We start from the raw sequence: 19,606 nt of genomic DNA, 5'->3' as shown, positions 1-19,606 counted from the left end.
TCGTGGTTCATCCGATGAGATCATCGTGGAACATGTGGGAGCCAACATGGGTATCCAGATCCCGCTGTTGGTTATTGACCGGAGAACGTCTCGGTCATGTCTGCATGGTTCCCGAACCCGTAGGGTCTACACGCTTAAGGTTCGATGACGCTAGGGTTATAGGGAAAGCATGTACGTGGTTAACGAATGTTGTTCGGAGTCCCGGATGAGATCCCGGACGTCACGAGGAGTTCCGGAATGGTCCGGAGGTAAAGATTTATATATGGGAAGTCCTGTTTTGGTCACCGGAAAAGTTTCGGGTGAAATCGGTAATGTACCGGGACCACCGGGAGGGTCCCGGGGGTCCACCAAGTGGGGCCACCAGCCCCAGAAGGCTGCGTGGGCCAAGTGTGGGAGGGGACCAGCCCCAGGTGGGCTGGTGCGCCCCCCCACCAAGGCCCAAGGCGCATGGGAGAGTGGGAGGGGGCAAACCCTAGGTCCAGATGGGCCTTAGGGCCCATCTAGTGGGGCGCCTCCCCCTCTCCTCCCCTTGGCCGCCCCCCTTGATGGGATCTAGGGCTGGCCGCCTCCTCTTGGGGGTGGAAACCCTAAGGGGGGCGCAGCCCCCTTCCCCCCTATATATACTTGAGGTTTGGGCTGCCATACACACACGAGAAAGTCTCCTTTTGGTGCAGCCCTACCCCTCTCCCTCCTCCTCCTCTCCCGCGGTGCTTGGCGAAGCCCTGCGGGATTGCCACGCTCCTCCACCACCACCATGCCGTCGTGTTGCTGCTGGATGGAGTCTTTCCCAACCTCTCCCTCTCTCCTTGCTGGATCAAGGCGTGGGAGACGTCACCGGGCTGCACGTGTGTTGAACGCGGAGGCACCGTACTTTCGGTGCTTAGATCGGAATCAACCGCGATCTGAATCGCTACGAGTACGACTCCCTCATCCGCGTTCTTGCAACGCTTCCGCATCGCGATCTACAAGGGTATGTAGATTCACTCCCCTTCCCCTTGTTGCTAGATTACTCCATAGATTGATCTTGGTGATGCGTAGAAAATTTTGAATTTCTGCTACGTTCCCCAACAGTTATGTTACTAGACCATGACAAACCTACGAACTATGAAGAAGCGATGGTGAGCCCAGATTCCGCAAAATGGCTTGAGGCCATGAAATCTGAGATGAGATCCATGTATGAGAACAAAGTGTGGACTTTGGTTGACTTGCCCGATGATCGGCAAGCAATTGAGAATAAATGGATCGTCAAGAGGAAGACGGTCGCTGATAGTAGTGTTACTATCTACAAAGCTAGAATTGTCGCAAAAAGGTTTTTCGACAAGTTCAAGGTGTTGACTACGATGAGAGTTTCTCACTCGTATCTATGCTTAAATCTGTCTGAATCATGTTAGCAATTGCCGCATTTTATGAAATCTGGCAAATGGATAAACAAAACTACATTCCTTAATGGATTTATTAAAGAAGAGTTGTATATGATGCAACCAGAAGGTTTTGCCAATCCTAAAAGTGCTAACAAAATACGCAAGCTCCAGCGATCCATCTATGGACTGGTGCAAGCATCTCGGAGTTGGAATATACGCTTTGATAAGTTGATCAAAGGATATAGTTTTATACAGACTTGCGGTGAAGCCTGTATTTACAAGAAAGTGAGTGGGAGCACTACAGCATTTCTGATAAGTATATGTGAATGACATATTGTTGATCGGAAATAATGTAGAATTATTCTGCAAAGCATAAAGGAGTGTTTGAAAGGATTTTTTCAAAGAAAGACCTCGGTGAAGCTGCTTACATATTGAGCATCAAGATCTATAGAGATAGATCAAGACGCTTGATAAGTTTTTTCAATGAGTACATACCTTAACAAGATTTTGAAGTAGTTCAAAATAGAACAGTCAAAGAAAGAGTTCTTGCCTGTGTTACAAGGTGTGAAATTGAGTAAGACTCAAAGCCAGACCACGGCAGAAGATAGAAAGAGAATGAAAGTCATTCCCTATGCCTTGGCCATAGGTTCTATAAAGTATGCCATGCTGTGTACCAGATCTATTGTATACCCTACACTGATTTTGGCAAGGGAGTACAATAGTGATCTAGGAGTAGATCACTGGACAGCGGTCAAAATTATCCTTAGTGGAATAAGGATATGTTTCTCGATTATGGAAGTGACAAAAGGTTCGTCGTAAAGGGTTACGTCGATGCAAGTTTTGACACTAAATCTAGATGACTCTAAGTCTCGGTCTAGATACATATTGAAAGTGGGAGCAATTAGCTAGAGTAGCTCCGTGCAGAGCATTGTAGACATAGAAATTTGCAAAATACTTACGGATCTGAATGTGACAGACCTGGTGACTAAAATTATCCCACAATCAAAACATGATCACACCTTAGTACTCTTTGGGTGTTAATCACATAGCGATGTGAACTAGATTATTGACTCTAGTAAACCCTTTGAGTGTTGGTCACATAGAGATGTGAACTATGGGTGTTAATCACATGGTGATGTGAATTATTGATGTTAAATCACATGGCGATGTGAACTAGATTATTGACTCTAGTGCAAGTGGGAGACTGAAGGAAATATGCCCTAGAGGCAATAATAAAGTATTATATATTTCCTTATATCATGATAAATGTTTATTATTCATGCTAGAATTGTATTAACCGGAAACATAATACATGTGTGAATACATAGACAAACAGAGTGTCACTAGTATGCCTCTACTTGACTAGCTTGTTAATCAAAGATGGTTATGTTTCCTCGCCATAGACATGAGTTGTTATTTGATTAACGGGATCACCTCATTAGGAGAATGACGTGATTGACTTGACCCATTCCGTTAGCTTAGCACCCGATCGTTTAGTATGTTGCTATTGCTTTCTTCATGACTTATACATGTTCCTATGACTATGAGATTATGCAACTCCCGTTTACCGGAGGAACACTTTGTGTGCTACCAAATGTCACAACGTAAATGGGTGATTATAAAGGTGCTCTACAAGTGTCTCCAAAGGTACTTGTTGGGTTGGCGTATTTCGAGATTAGGATTTGTCAGTCCGATTGTCGGAGAGGTATCTCTGGGCCCACTCGGTAATGCACATCATTATAAGCCTTGCAAGCATTGTGACTAATGAGTTAGTTGCGGGATGATGTATTACGGAACGAGTAAAGAGACTTGCCAGTAACGAGATTGAACTAGGTATCGAGATACCGACGATCGAATCTCGGGCAAGTAACATACCGATGACAAAGGGAACAACGTATGTTGTTTATGCGGTCTGACCGATAAAGATCTTCGTAGAATATGTGGGAGCCAATATGGGCATCCAGGTCCTGCTATTGGTTATTGACCGGAGACGTGTCTCGGTCATGTCTATATAGTTCTCGAACCCGTAGGGTCCGCACGCTTAACGTTACGATGACAGTTTTATTGAGTTTTGATGTACCGAAGGAGTTCGGAGTCCCGGATGAGATCGGGGATATGACGAGGAGTCTCGAAATGGTCGAGACGTAAAGATCGATATATTGGACGACTATATTCGGACTTCGAAAAGGTTCCGAGTGATTCGGGTATTTTTCGGAGTACCGGAGAGTTACGGGAATTCGTATTGGGCCTTAATGGGCCATACGAGAAAGGAGAGAAAGGCCTCAAAAGGTGGCCGCACCCCTCCCCATGGTCTGGTCCGAATTGGACTAGGGAAGGGGGGCGCACCCTTCCTTCTTTCTCCTTCCCCCTTCCCTTCTCCTACTCCCACAAGGAAAGGAGGAGTCCTACTCCCGGTGGGAGTAGGACTCCCCCCTTTGGCGCGCCTCTCCCCTTGGCCGGCTGCCTCCCCCTTGCTCCTTTATATACGGGGGCAGGGGGGCACCCCAGAGACACAACAATTGATCCTTGAGATCTCTTAGCCGTGTGCGGTGCCCCCCTCCACCATATTACACCTCGATAATGCCGTTGCGGAGCTTAGGCGAAGCCCTGCGTCGGTGGAACATCATCATCGTCACCACGACGTCGTGCTGACGAAACTCTCCCTCAACACTCAGCTGGATCGGAGTTCGAGGGACGTCATCGAGCTGAACGTGTGCTGAACTCGGAGGTGCCGTACGTTCGGTACTTGATCGGTCGGATCGTGAAGACGTACGACTACATCAACCGCGTTGTGTTAACGCTTCCGCTTTCGGTCTACGAGGGTACGTGGACAACACTCTCCCCTCTCGTTGCTATGCATCACCATGATCTTGCGTGTGCGTAGGAATTTTTTTGAAATTACTACGTTCCCCAACACTTAGTACCTGATAGTATTTTGCTTGTCTATGTTAATTGTAGATAGATGGCCCGTGCTGTTGTTCCGTTGAATTTTAATGCGTTTCTTGAGAAAGCAAAGTTGAAAGATGATGGTAGCAATTACACGGACTGGGTCCGTAACTTGAGGATTATCCTCATTGCTGCACAGAAGAATTACGTCCTGGAAGCACCGCTGGGTGCCAGGCCTGCTGCAGGAGCAACACCAGATGTTATGAACGTCTGGCAGAGCAAAGCTGATGACTACTCGATAGTTCAGTGTGCCATGCTTTACGGCTTAGAACCGGGTCTTCAACGACGTTTTGAACGTCATGGAGCATATGAGATGTTCCAGGAGTTGAAGTTAATATTTCAAGCAAATGCCCGAATTGAGAGATATGAAGTCTCCAATAAGTTCTTCAGCTGCAAGATGGAAGAGAATAGTTCTGTCAGTGAGCATATACTCAAAATGTCTGGGTATAACAATCACTTAATTCAACTCGGAGTTAATCTTCCGGTTGATAGCGTTATTGACAGAATTCTTCAATCACTGCCACCAAGCTACAAGAGCTTTGTGATGAACTATAATATGCAAGGGATGAGTAAGACAATTCCCGAGCTCTTCGCAATGCTAAAGGCTGTGGAGGTAGAAATCAAAAAGGAGCATCAAGTGTTGATGGTCAATAAGACCACCAGTTTAAAGAAAAAGGGTAAAGGGAAGAAGAAAGGGAACTTCAAGAAGAACAGCAAACAAGTTGCTGTTCAGGAGAAGAAACCCAAGTCTGGACCTAAGCCTGAAACTGAGTGCTTCTACTGCAAGCAAACTGGTCACTGGAAGCGGAACTGCCCAAAGTATTTGGCGGATAAGAAGGATGGCAAGGTGAACAAAGGTATATGTGATATACATGTTATTGATGTGTACCTTACTAATGCTCGCAGTAGCACCTTGGTATTTGATACTGGTTCTGTTGCTAATATTTGCAACTCGAAACAGGGGCTACGGATTAAGCGAAGATTGGCTAAGGACGAGGTGACGATGCGCGTGGGAAATGGTTCCAAAGTCGATGTGATCGCGGTCGGCACGCTACCTCTACATCTACCTTCGGGATTAGTTTTAGACCTAAATAATTGTTATTTGGTGCCAGCGTTGAGCATGAACATTATATCTGGATCTTGTTTGATGCGAGACGGTTATTCATTTAAATCAGAGAATAATGGTTGTTCTATTTATACGAGTAATATCTTTTATGGTCATGCACCCTTGAAGAGTGGTCTATTTTTGTTGAATCTCGATAGTAGTGACACACATATTCATAATATTGAAACCAAAAGATGCAGAGTTGATAATGATAGTGCAACTTATTTGTGGCACTGCCGTTTAGGTCATATCGGTGTAAAGCGCATGAAGAAACTCCATACTGATGGACTTTTGGAACCACTTGATTATGAATCACTTGGTACTTGCGAACCGTGCCTCATGGGCAAGATGACTAAAACACCGTTCTCCGGAACTATGGAGAGAGCAACAGATTTGTTGGAAATCATACATACAGATGTATGTGGTCCGATGAATGTTGAGGCTCGTGGCGGATATCGTTATTTTCTCACCTTCACAGATGATTTAAGCAGATATGGGTATATCTACTTAATGAAACATAAGTCTGAAACATTTGAAAAGTTCAAAGAATTTCAGAGTGAAGTTGAAAATCATCGTAACAAGAAAATAAAGTTTCTACGATCAGATCGTGGAGGAGAATATTTGAGTTACGAGTTTGGTCTACATTTGAAACAATGCGGAATAGTTTCGCAACTCACGCCACCCGGAACACCACAGCGTAATGGTGTGTCCGAACGTCGTAATCGCACTTTACTAGATATGGTGCGATCTATGATGTCTCTTACTGATTTACCGCTATCGTTTTGGGGTTATGCTTTAGAGACGGCTCCATTCACGTTAAATAGGGCACCATCAAAATCCGTTGAGACGACGCCTTATGAACTGTGGTTTGGCAAGAAACCAAAGTTGTCGTTTCTTAAAGTTTGGGGCTGCGATGCTTATGTGAAGAAACTTCAACCTGATAAGCTCGAACCCAAATCGGAGAAATGTGTCTTCATAGGATACCCAAAGGAGATTGTTGGGTATACCTTCTATCACAGATCCGAAGGCAAAACTTTTGTTGCTAAATTCGGAAATTTTCTAGAGAAGGAGTTTCTCTCGAAAGAAGTGAGTGGAAGGAAAGTAGAACTTGATGAGGTAACTATACCTGCTCCCTTATTGGAAAGTAGTTCATCCCAGAAACCAGTTTCTGAGACACCTACACCAATTAGTGAGGAAGTTAATGATGATGATCATGAAACTTCAGATCAAGTTATTACTGAACCTCGTAGATCAACCAGAGTAAGATCCGCACCAGAGTGGTACGGTAATCCTGTTCTGGAAGTTATGTTACTAGACCATGACGAACCTACGAACTATGAAGAAGCGATGGTGAGCCCAGATTCCGCAAAATGGCTTGAGGCCATGAAATCTGAGATGGGATCCATGTATAAGAACAAAGTATGGACTTTGGTTGACTTGCCCAATGATCGGCAAGCCATTGAAAATAAATGGATCTTCAAGAAGAAGACTGACGCTGATGGTAATGTTACTGTCTATAAAGCTCGACTTGTTGCGAAAGGTTTTCGACAAGTTCAAGGGATTGACTACGATGAGACCTTCTCACCCGTAGCGATGCTTAAGTCTGTCCGAATCATGTTAGCAATTGCCGCATTTTATGATTATGAAATTGGCAAATGGATGTCAAAACTGCATTCCTGAATGGATTTCTGGAAGAAGAGTTGTATATGATGCAACCAGAAGGTTTTGTCGATCCAAAGGGAGCTAACAAAGTGTGCAAGCTCCAGCGATCCATTTATGGACTGGTGCAAGCCTCTCGGAGTTGGAATAAACGCTTTGATAGTGTGATCAAAGCATTTGATTTTATACAGACTTTTGGAGAAGCCTGTATTTACAAGAAAGTGAGTGGGAGCTCTGTAGCATTTCTGATATTATATGTGGATGACATATTACTGATCGGAAATGATATAGAATTTCTGAATAGCATAAAGGGATACTTGAATAAGAGTTTTTCAATGAAAGACCTCGGTGAAGCTGCGTATATATTGGGCATCAAGATCTATAGAGATAGATCAAGACGCTTAATTGGACTTTCACAAAGCACATACCTTGACAAAGTTTTGAAGTTGTTCAAAATGGATCAAGCAAAGAAAGGATTCTTGCCTGTGTTGCAAGGTGTGAAGTTGAGTAAGACTCAATGCCCGACCACTTCAGAAGATAGAGAGAAGATGAAAGATGTCCCCTATGCTTCAGCCATAGGCTCTATCATGTATGCAATGCTGTGTACCAGACCTGATGTATGCCTTGCTATAAGTCTAGCAGGAAGGTACCAAAGTAATCCAGGAGTGGATCACTGGACAGCGGTCAAGAACATCCTGAAATACCTGAAAAGGACTAAGGATATGTTTCTCGTATATGGAGGTGACAAAGAGCTCATCGTAAATGGTTACGTTGATGCAAGCTTTGACACTGATCCGGACGATTCTAAATCGCAAACCGGATACGTATTTACATTGAACGGTGGAGCTGTCAGTTGGTGCAGTTCTAAACAAAGCGTCGTGGCAGGATCTACATGTGAAGCGGAGTACATAGCTGCTTCGGAAGCAGCAAATGAAGGAGTCTGGATGAAGGAGTTCATATCCGATCTAGGTGTCATACCTAGTGCATCGGGTCCTATGAAAATCTTTTGTGACAATACTGGTGCAATTGCCTTGGCAAAGGAATCCAGATTTCACAAGAGAACCAAGCACATCAAAAGACGCTTCAATTCCATCCGGGATTTAGTCCAGGTGGGAGACATAGAAATTTGCAAGATACATACAGATCTGAATGTTGCAGACTCGTTGACTAAGCCTCTTCCACGAGCAAAACATGATCAGCACCAAGGCTCCATGGGTGTAAGAATCATTACTGTGTAATCTAGATTATTGACTCTAGTGCAAGTGGGAGACTGAAGGAAATATGCCCTAGAGGCAATAATAAAGTATTATTTATTTCCTTGTATCATGATAAATGTTTATTATTCATGTCACTAGTATGCCTCTACTTGACTAGCTCGTTAATCAAAGATGGTTATGTTTCCTAGCCATAGACATAAGTTGTCATTTGATTAACGAGATCACCTCATTAGGAGAATGACGTGATTGACTTGACCCATTCCGTTAGCTTAGCACTCGATCGTTTATTATGTTGCTATTGCTTTCTTCATGACTTATACATGTTCCTATGACTATGAGATTATGCAACTCCCGTTTACCGGAGGAACACTTTGTGTGCTACCAAACGTCACAACGTAAATGGGTGATTATAAAGGTGCTCTACAGGTGTCTCCAAAGGTACTTGTTGGGTTGGCGTATTTCGAGATTAGGATTTGTCACTCCAATTGTCGGAGAGGTATCTCTGGGCCCACTCGGTAATGCACATCACTATAAGCCTTGCAAGCATTGTGACTAATGAGTTAGTTGCGGGATGATGTGTTACGGAACGAGTAAAGAGACTTGCCGGTAACGAGATTGAACTAGGTATCGAGATACCGACGATCAAATCTCGGGCAAGTAACATACCGGTGACAAAGGGAACAACGTATGTTGTTATGCGGTCTGACCGATAAAGATCTTCGTAGAATATGTGGGAGCCAATATGGGCATCCAGGTCCCGCTATTGGTTATTGACCGGAGACGTGTCTCGGTCATGTCTACATAGTTCTCGAACCCGTAGGGTCCGCACGCTTAACGTTACGATGACAGTTTTATTGAGTTTTGATGTACCCAAGGAGTTCGGAGTCCCGGATGAGATCGGGGATATGACGAGGAGTCTCGAAATGGTCGAGACGTAAAGATCGATATATTGGACGACTATATTCGGACTTCGGAAAGGTTCCGAGTGATTCGGGTATTTTTGGAGTACCGGAGAGTTACGGGAATTCGTATTGGGCCTTAATGGGCCATACAGGAAAGGAGAGAAAGGCCTCAAAAGGTGGCCGCACCCCTCCCCATGGTCTGGTCCGAATTGGACTAGGGAAGGGGGCGCACCCTTCCTTCTTTCTCCTTCCCCCTTCCCTTCTCCTACTCCCACAAGGAAAGGAGGCGTCCTACTCCCGGTGGGAGTAGGACTCCCCCCTATGGCGCGCCTCTCCCCTTGGCCGGCTGCCTCCCCCTTGCTCCTTTATATACGGGGGCAGGGGGGCACCCCAGAGACACAACAATTGATCCTTGAGATCTCTTAGCCGTGTGTGGTGCCCCCCTCCACCATATTACACCTCGATAATACCGTTACGGAGCTTAGGCGAAGCCCTGCGTCGGTGAAACATCATCATCGTCACCATGCCGTCGTGCTGACGAAACTCTCCCTCAACACTCGGCTGGATCGGAGTTCGAGGGACGTCATCGAGCTGAACGTGTGTAGAACTCGGAGGTGCCGTACGTTCGGTACTTGATCGGTCGGATCGTGAAGACGTACGACTACATCAACCGCGTTGTGATAACGCTTCCGCTGTCGGTCTACGAGGGTACGTGGACAACACTCTCCCCTCTCGTTGCTATGCATCACCATGATCTTGCGTGTGCGTAGGAATTTTTTTGAAATTACTACGTTCCCCAACAAAAAGGGCCAGTACTCCAGTAGTGATGCATTGGCTGTACCGATCACTGCTCGCAACACATACACACTGCAAAAAAAAGTTTTCATAAAAATCAAGCACTGCAAATAAATTGGGATAGTCAGGTAGATCTGAGAATCATACAATTTGTCCTAACCTCCTGCAGTATTGGGATGGTCAGGTGGAGCAGCATTCTTATACGCCCTGCCAACCGTCAGGAAGAACGCGTAAAGCCACAAGACAGCAACGGACATTATGACGGCGAACCCCTCAAAGGCAGTGCCCAGCAAAGGCACCGGACGAGGTATGTACTGCAGAAAAAATAATCATAAGCTTCAGAAATTGTAAGTAAAGGTCACACAGCAGCTACGTAGGACTGATGATGCATGTACCTGGGAAAGAGCTACCATCAGTATGATCTCTGGAAGACCGATTTTGATACATTTCATGACCTACATAGCATATCCATACTGTTATGCTATTGTTATGCCCACTGCTGTCAACTACAGCCAGATTGAATTCAGAAGTGCAGATTTGTGTATGCACAACATAAAAAGTCTTACACTTGGGAATCGAAGCTTGTAGAGCCCGAATCCAACGAGCGCGATGAGCATCCCGGTGACTGCAACACGGCTAATGCAATCCGTCACACGGTCACACACGCGTTGAACTCGAGGGAGAGGGAAACATGACCTCGAGGCGGACGGCGGTGAGCTCATGCACCTAGGTCAGGGCTGAAGAGGGTGCCGCTGTAGACGACGCTGGGCGCCTTTTCGCCATGGCCGGAGACGATGCGGTCCGTGGCGAAGCCGTCGGTGGTGGCGCGGAGTCCGCATCAGCCCGACCGCCGCCGCTACTGATGGTGTCGGCATGGAGCAAGCAGTGGACGGAGGAAGCATCCCTCTGTTGAGGGAACCACGCCGGGGGGGGCCCTGGTCGCCGGGATGCGTGGCGGCTGCCGCGGCCCCCTCCTGTCGGCGGCTGAGGCGGCGCGCGACCCAGAGCAGCGGGAGAAGACCTTGGCCGGGCGACGCACAGTGATGCCGGCCGCCTCCCAGTCGTGCTCGTGGCCGGCGCTCCTCCTCCTCTGCCTGGCCCCGATGGGGAGGAGGAAGGACGGCGGCATCAGGGGTGAGGGATGGACGGAGGCTCCGCTAGATGGACGCTGCGTTCTCCATCCCCGCCCTCGTCCCGGCTGCTGCTGCTCTTCCTTCCTGCGTGCGGCGGCCCGGTTGGCCGTCGACGGCATGCTGGTAGTGGGGAGAGCAGCTAAGGCAGCGAACTCGGCGCTGGGAGATGTACGGGGAGGAGAGGAGGACGGGACTATGGCGGCGACGGCTGCGGTGGAGAAGGGGAGAATGGGCTAGGGTTCTCACCCAATCTGGGACCCTCCTCGCTCCTATGCCAAGTGCAACCACCCACACGACGCCACGCACAGCCACGCACGCGAATTCCCGCAGATGCCCTCGGCGGGGTATGGGAATTACGGCGGTGGCATGAGATCTTTTCGGTGGAGAGCAGACTATTCATTGTAGCAGTAGCTTCATGTCGATCCAACGGCCCAGCTCCTCCCACCGCTTGATCCGACGCCCGAAAACGCATCAAGCGACTCGATCCGACGGCCGACAGTGGCTGAGCTCTGAGAAGCCTCAGGTTCTCCCAACTAACATAGTAGTCTGATGCTACGGCAGTATTGGAACGTGACGGACTGGTTGAACCAGAGGTCGTAGCCGTAGAAGTCGGTGTATGCCACCTTGACGAACTTGAACCGCTCCGGCGTCGCAGCTTCGCTGCAGTTGGCGGTGAAGGTCGTCTTGCAGCCCTTTGTCCAGTCCCGACGGTCCACCCTCTCGTACCCCGGCGTGCAGGAGCATCGGAGGGACGGCTGGTACTCGCAGATGGCGTTCTTGCCGCACAGCCCGTGGACGGAGCACGGCTGCTTCAGCGCCGCCCACGTGACCGTCCATCCTCCGTCCGCGTCCAGGCTGTACATCCTCAGGTTCCCGTCCTGCTCGACGGTCAGCCTTCTCTTGGCGCCGGCGACGCCCAGGTCGGTGGCCTCGGCTCGCAGGTTGTCGCTGGAGAGGAACACCCCGGCGTCGTCGAGGACGCCGACTCTTGAGCTGTTATAGTTGGTCCGGCCGCTCCCGAACACGCCCAGGTCCGGGTCCGGCCAGTAGATGCTGGCGATCTCCGGGCCGTCGTAGAGGAGGCGCAGCACGTTGTCGTTGTCGTAGTAGAGGGTGTAGTAGCCGGCGACGAGCTTCTTGTCCTTGGAGAGCGTCTGCGACGGGAGCAAGGTGTCCGCCGGCCAGTCGAAGCTCTGCCACGCGGCAACGCCGGTGGAATCTTCCGGGTCCGTGATGAGAAGGTTGCCGGCGTCGAGAAGGGAGACGGCGAGGCGCTTGTTGCCGCCGGTCTTGCTGTCCCACACGGTCGTCCCGTTGGCGTCAGCGAGGGCCAGCACGCCGTCGTGCCGGAACGATATGCTGGATGCCCGGCCGTTCACAGGGGCGCCAGGGTTTGCCGTCCAGACGGCGGTCCTGTTCTTGGCCGCGGTGAACCAGACGGAGAAGTAGAAGGCGTTCTCCCCGGCTGGGAGGAAGCCGCAGGAGAAGGTGCCGTCCGGTGACACCAGGAAGGGCCGCTCGTGGTCTTCCACCGACAGGGATGACCCGGCGCTCAGCGTGTGCTGTGCCGATGATGCACCGGAGCGCAGAAGCAGAACGAGAGAGATGAGTGGAACGAGAGCTGGACTGAAGAATCTAGCCATCACGAATTGTGTAGAGGAGTGCTGTGAGCACGTGCTAGTTACGTCGTCAGGCCAGTGGTGTTCTTTTAGAGGCTGAAGAAAAAAGTAGTGAGATGCTGGATACGGTCGTCCTGTCCATACGATGTGAAAAGGAAAGATTAAAGTTAGCTGTGGTTACAAATATTCAGTTAGCTGTGATTATGTCGCCGTGGACTAAGACCTATCAGTCAAGTGACATAACATGTATAATAAGAAAGAAACAAAAATCTTAATATAAGATCTCACGAATATAACATTGACTGAGACTAACACCGGCAATACCAATACAAGAAAAAATAATGAATAACACATTAAGTTGATTTCTTCCGCAGCAGCTCCTTCAAGAAGGGGTACACACGTCCTTGGGTCGTCGTTGTCCAATGAGTGGTAGGACAAGGATTTTCATCTTGATTGCTGAAACCAATCACTTAAGACCAGTGCATCAAACAACGAGACAACATCTTTAACAAGGTAAGGACGCAAGTTCTTCCGCTGTTCAACCCGACCCACAAAGGCTAGAACAAGTTTTCATTTGGACATGAAGCGATGTTTCAAACATCATCTTGAAGATAGATCTTTTGAAGTCACCCCAGCCAGTAATCCACCGTAGAACATAGTTGTTCTTGCGGATGGGTGGGACGCCTACCCAAGCCGCCCGGGGACTGCCCATGTTGCCAGTGGCGGTGTCAGAAATTAAAGATAGGGTGGGGGGGGGTGGGGCAATTGACACAAACTTTTGATTACAGGGGCCAAACTACACTAATGCATGTATTCTTTTCTAAATTCCGCACTGTTCATCTCTATATTAGGAGTAAATCAGTGATGTTAGGGGGGGCCAGGGCCCTAGTGGTCTCCCTGTCTCTGCCACTGCATGTTGCAGCGCGAATCTACTCGTTGTCACGCCAAATTTGGCATCTTTGTGGCTTGTTTGCTATTTTTAAGTCACTAAAAGATTAATGAATATAATTCAAATTTGAACAATATGTGCGTGAAAAAGTTGGCAAAATGAGTTTAAAAACTTATTTCCGTTCTTTAGTCTATCCTAAGGTCTTATCCAAGACAAGAAAAGGAGACATTCCAAACAATCAGGCGTCAAAATCCGAACATGGCGCTTATTGCTTCTTTAATAGTTCTAGAAAATGCAAATGAGTTATGAGAAACATGAAACCTGGCATGGTTCCAAATTTGCATCCCTACCTTTATGAGCAAAATTGTCTTAAAAAACTTTATGTTCTTATCTCTACCAAACAGTCTGATACACAGAGACTGATGGGCCGATCGAGTTCTCATTTCTCATTCGTGTCCATCTCATCAAGAAAGAAAAAGGTCCACTTGCGGTCGTCGTCTTGCTTAGTTCGGCCCGGCTGCCTTTGCTCGCTGTCTCCGCTCGCCACTGTAGTCTTCTGCTCCGCATCCAAATCTCGAGCTCCCAAATCTCAGAACGAACATCGCAAGTCAACCGCTATCGCCGATGGCCGCCTCTGCCTCCGCCGGCAGCCGCCACTTCAAGATCTTCGCGGCCGCCGACGGCTTCGGCGAGCCGCTCAAGGACGCCGTCGTCGCGCACCTCCGCGCCCACCCCTCCGTCGCCGACGTCGTCGACCTCGGCGTCGACAAGTACTACGCCGCCGCCGCGGCCGTCGCCCGCGGCGTCTCCTCCTCGGCCCCCGACCCCGCGCTCGAATCCCGCGGCGTCGTCGTCTGCGGCACCGGCGCCGGCGTCACCATCTTCGCCAACAAGTACCCCGGCGTGTACGCCACCCACTGCAGCTCCGCCGCCGACGCCGTCCACCCGCTCCATCAACGCCTGCAACGTCCTCGCCCTCTCCGGCATGGCCACCCCGCCCGAGGCCGCGTTCGCCATCGCCGACGCCTGGCTCGCCACCCCCTTCCGCGCCCCCTGCCCCGCGTCCGGCGACGCCCCTTGGCCGGAGGACATTCAGAAGTTCCTCGATGCTGCCCCCGGTGAGATGGCCTCCATCCCCGAGGGACCGGCAGCCCCTCCTGCGCCTGACTCCGCCTGCGCCATCTGTTGCCTGAGGAAGGGGATGGAGTTCGAGAGCCGGTGGACATCATGCCCGGCGGCGAGATGCGGATTGTGCGCGAGAGCCCCACTTCGGCCTACGTCCGGTTCAAAGCTGGAAGCGTGGAGCCGGCCCACCACCACACCTTCGGCCACGACCTGGTGGTGATCAAGGGCAAGAAGAAGGTGTGGAACTTGACCAAGAAGGAGAGCTATGGCCTGGTCGATGGGGACTTCCTGTTCACGCCTGCTGGGGACGTGCACCGCGTCAAGTACTTGGAGGACACGGAGTTCTTCATCCGCTGGGATGGGCACTGGGACATATTCCTCGATGAAGACCTCGAGACCGCACGCAATGCCATCGATGCAGAGCTCGGTGTGGTTGACAGTGAGAAGTGAGGAGGTTTGTGAAGGTTCTATCTTGTGCTTCCACCTTTTTTTCTCCATCGATGCAGAGTTCAGTGTACAATGTTTGTTGCTGGTGCTGGTTCTGGTGACATCTTTTCAAATATGTATGTTTGCTGGATGCTGTGCCATGCTTTGTCGAATAAAATGGTGATACTGGTTGGAATGCTACCTTGATATGTTTATACAATTATAATCTGTGTTTGCTGAATAAAATGCAGATGCAAGGATTGCTATATTTTATTCAGACTCAAGTTTAATGATCTCAACAAATATAACAAGTTAACAATTATATTCTGTGTCAATGTTAAGTGACACACAAGATGTTTTAGGCTATCGGCAAACACGCTTGGCTAGATTTGTTTTGTGACTCTTATCCATGGACATATTAATCTTCTGGTCTGCATTCAAAAGCTGTACATTTTTCGGGTGGAGAGCAAAAAGAAAATGTTTATCTGACCACAACGTTTGCAATACTGTTTGGCCCAGAGCACTATCTATTTTCTGTCTTTATTAAAATTGTCCCCATTTTGTAGCTTATCATTCTGGTATTTGTTTTTCTGTTGGAAACAAGCTTATGATAGCGGTTGCCACTTGCTTGTTCCATGTTTCTGTTTGATGGTTCCAGTTTTGTAAACACTTTATGATGTGCTTTCTGTTCTGCAAATAACATAGGAGAAGCTGTTGTTCTGCATGCTCGGTGATGTTGATGTCACATAAATTTTGTAACAGACTGGTCTTATACTCTTATATGAAAAATCAGGTAAAGCATACGGCAGAAAGTTCATTGAAGGTGATGTATTTAGTGGCAGTTTTCCCTTTTTATTATTTCCAAATACCTGCTAAAATCTCAGGGCACTCAAAATAAAACATCTTATTAGTTATTATCCATGTATATCCCTCAGCTGATTTTCATGTATTTGCGTTCAATACATGATTGCTAGTACGCCATGGACCAAAGTAGTATATTAACATGATGTACTAATATAGGTTCTAAAGCTCTAAAATCACATATGTGTGTTTGTACGCCTGCACCGAGGAGGTCATGAGTAAATTACTGGATTGGTTGGTACAGTTTTAATAGCAGGTGATGTTGGCTAAACTGGCCAATTTGCTGCTATAATGCCTAAACCATTTTTCAGCATATGAAATTGTAAACTCGAATGTTTGCAAGTCTGTTTAGATCTCCAACTGTATCCAATTAGGGTAGTTTTGTTATTCCATGGAGGTACCAAAAATCTTTGACTACCTTTAGTATAAAACCAGAAAGTTTTTGCATTTGACCACCGAATCGAGTAAAGTGAACAATCAAGAACAGAAACTTCAGATTTTTTTTAGTAATCTAAGAAAGAATGTTGGTTGAAAAACCCTTACTGGTGTTAAAGAACTGGAAGACAAACCTTGCTAGTGCCGAAATGCTAGCATTCAGGACTGAGATTAAAGAACCTGGAATAAGAGTTTGTGAAACTGGAGCTTTGGACCTTTGCAATGTGGATCAAGCTGCTTATCCTGCCTTCAGGCTCCAATCTGGCCATCCATCTCATGGAATGCTGAGCTTCAAAGATAAACTCCATCAAAGGTACTTATAACTGTATGGAATTGCAAATTTGCTAGGATTCCCAATTTCCCATGCTTGCAGTACTTTTGGTATAAAAGATTTCTAGGCGGCTTATCATGGATAGTAGGTTCTACTATTCTATGCTACTATTCTACTATTCATCGAACTCAAAAAAACATTGTCAGATTAGAAGCAGGATGGGGCTGCTGTGCACAAAGATGGTCTGTCATATACTCATATTTGCTGGTATAAGCTATACCGAATATCACAGGGATAATACCTGTAAAGAAGAACTTAGGTCCTGCATATGCAGTTTGGTTGTGATCAACGCATAATGCTGACGTTGTTGAGAATCCCGCAGCTGGGCTAGCGCTTGGCTATGAGCGAAGAACTTAGGTCCTCCTGCATATGCAGTTTGGCTGCTGTGCACATAGATGGTTCTCTGTAACTCAATGCAGATGTATCCTGCAGCTTCTGAAGGCCGAACAAGATCTCAGCCTCATTTGGCAGGTTCTCAACAATGACTGGGCTTTTGACATAACTTGTACAATGCACTGCTCTTTTGTAAAGCCACATCATCCATGATTTTTTATATTGCCTCACCCAGGCCTTTGAGAGGTCTCATGACTTTGGCAGTCTTCTCGGCTGAAGTACACTCTTGCATGGGATACATTTTCCATGCATAGGGCAGGGCTCTTCCGTTCTCTCAACGACAGGAAGATCGAGGGCTGTGAGGCTCATCGATAGGGAGTTATATATAGAAAAGTACAATGATTGAAGTTCAAGAATAATACTAATACAACCAAGTGACTGGCTGTTTTTTCTTGTTACTTTTAGACTCGAAAACCATGTATAGGCCATCACAAATTCGCAATTCGCTCTCTAAGATACTTGGCTGTTAAAGAACAGCTCCTCTGATTTCAAATGTAAATCTTTAGTAAACATGCTTTCCATAATGTATGTATATTTCTATATTAAGCTTTCATGTTTGTAAAAACTCATGGTCGAAGTCCCACCTTGGAAACCGAGGCAATTCCCAATAGGATTTACATTTGGATTGAGTGAGTCCTACCTTTAGTGATTGCGCAGGTTTAGTTAAGATTAGCAGAAAGTTCCCTGAGCAGCTTTCTATTTGTTCGGTAATACTAAATACTACCTCGTGTTTAGGGCTGGATACGTCCGTTTGAGCGTCATGTAATTCCAGACGGATGGAGTAATATATAACCAGAAAATGGGGATCCCTTTGCTGTATAGAATCAGAAAGAAAGAAAAATGGAGATCGCTTTGCTGTATATTCTCATTCAGTTATGATTTGTGAAGAGATGCGGAATTTTTTTTTCCGGGTGAAGTGATGAGGTTTTTAACGGTGGAGATGTCGGAACTTAGCTCTATCATGGTTAACCACCTCTCTGGTTCATCTGGAATGAAGTACCAGTACTGTTATTCAAACTAGTGCTCCACGTTGCTTCGTGTAAATCGTTTGTAGGCAAGAAAATTACATTTGAATCGCTAACTGCGATTAGTGTCACTGTTGTCTGGCCAAGGAGACTGAATCGCTTGCTATTTTGCTGTTCTTTAGACTTTAGCTGGGTTTGTATGGCAAGTGATCCTTTCTGTTTTTGATTTGAAGAGACCACCTCACAACACTGATATGACACATTGTTTGGTAGATGGATCCTCCTCTTTCAGCAAAAACCGACGCTCTCTTTCTATTTTGCGGAAAACAACCGGCTCTCTGTGCTGGAGGACTATTATAGATTATAAATATAAGAGATATATAATACCAACAATCCCAATGTGCTGTGGTCTAGAAGTAATGTGGGTTCACCTTTTTGGAAAGGAGTTACATGGGCTCTTTCAGCTTCAAAAAACATATATCGATGGAAAGTTGGGAATGGTAGGAACATCAGTTTCTGGCACGACATATTGGTGGGGGATTGTTCCCTTAAAGTACAATTTTGGAAATTATTTGTTATATGCAATCAACCAGACTGCTACTTAGCACAAGTCTGGCATGGTGAGGAACTAGAACTGTCGTTTTGGAGAAATGTAGACCAATCTGGTCTAGAGCTGTGGCACCAAATGTTGGAGGTGATGAGGTCGGTCCAATTAAGTGATAAATCTAACATAGTACCTATTTGGACTCTTGGAGCCAAATGGTAGTACTCAGTTAAATCCTTCTATAACGTCATCAACTTTGGGGGTGTGGTTTCAAGGGTTGGGGATAGATTCTGGAGAGTACTATGCCCTCAAAAAATTCCTGTTTTCCTCTGGCTCCTGGGTTATAACAAAGTATTGACTAGAGACAGCCTGAACAAACGGTGGCCGGTGTTAATATAATTCTTTTGTTTTTGCGGAAAAAAAAATTGTACAACAAGGGAACGCCGACCGTGGGGATCGAACCCACGGCCACGTGGTTAAAAGCCACGCGCTCTACCACTGAGCTAGGTCGGCATTTGCGACAAAAATAGAAATTAGCTGAATAACACAGGCTATAACAGATGCCAAAAACTATGAGCCGTTCATTCGGGGCACTTTGGGCAAAAATAGTTCTCCAATAGATTTCTCATCCCTAGAGGACACGAAGATGCGAGCTGCGTTCTCCGCTAGGGTGGGTTGTCCAAAAAACGTTACCTTTGTTTGCCTCATGGCTATTTGCTGTTGCTTGAAACTGTAATTGCATCAATGGCGCAAAGGCCCAATGCAACCGAGAAATTAGGCTAATAATTTCTATAAGTCTTCTTGACTGATTCTAAATATTATTGATCCACAAATAATAGTGCTTTCAAATAGTTTTAAAAGTGCTCAAAGCATATCTAAAGGTTTTGTAGCAAGAAAATT

The 19,606-nt window shown here is 47.0% G+C and overlaps 1 protein-coding gene, 1 non-coding gene and 1 pseudogene across 2 annotated transcripts; 1 reads left to right on the top strand and 2 right to left on the bottom strand.

Annotated features, from left to right (window-relative positions):
* Nucleotides 1–11,651: 11,651 nt before the first annotated feature.
* Nucleotides 11,652–12,761, bottom strand: LOC123160379 (putative receptor protein kinase ZmPK1). The gene has a single exon (XM_044578200.1). The coding sequence runs from the start codon at nucleotides 12,759–12,761 to the stop codon at nucleotides 11,652–11,654; it is 1,110 nt and encodes a 369-aa protein (XP_044434135.1).
* Nucleotides 12,762–14,097: 1,336 nt separating this feature from the next.
* Nucleotides 14,098–15,448, top strand: LOC123182788 (DNA damage-repair/toleration protein DRT102-like; annotated as a pseudogene).
* Nucleotides 15,449–19,147: 3,699 nt separating this feature from the next.
* On the bottom strand, nucleotides 19,148–19,219 carry TRNAK-UUU (transfer RNA lysine (anticodon UUU)). The gene has a single exon. It is a non-coding gene; the product is annotated as a tRNA-Lys (tRNA).
* Between the last annotated feature and the right edge of the window lie 387 nt (nucleotides 19,220–19,606).

The sequence above is a fragment of the Triticum aestivum genome, chromosome 1D, assembly GCF_018294505.1.
Source record: "Triticum aestivum cultivar Chinese Spring chromosome 1D, IWGSC CS RefSeq v2.1, whole genome shotgun sequence".
NCBI classification, from domain to species: domain Eukaryota; kingdom Viridiplantae; phylum Streptophyta; class Magnoliopsida; order Poales; family Poaceae; genus Triticum; species Triticum aestivum.
Note: the sequence above shows the minus strand (reverse complement) of the source record. Positions and strands in the feature narration are given on the sequence as shown.

Bases quoted from the DNA above. Each gene is read 5' to 3' on its own strand.
- LOC123160379 (XM_044578200.1), bottom strand. From the start codon at position 12,761: ATGGCTAGATTCTTCAGTCCAGCTCTCGTTCCACTCATCTCTCTCGTT.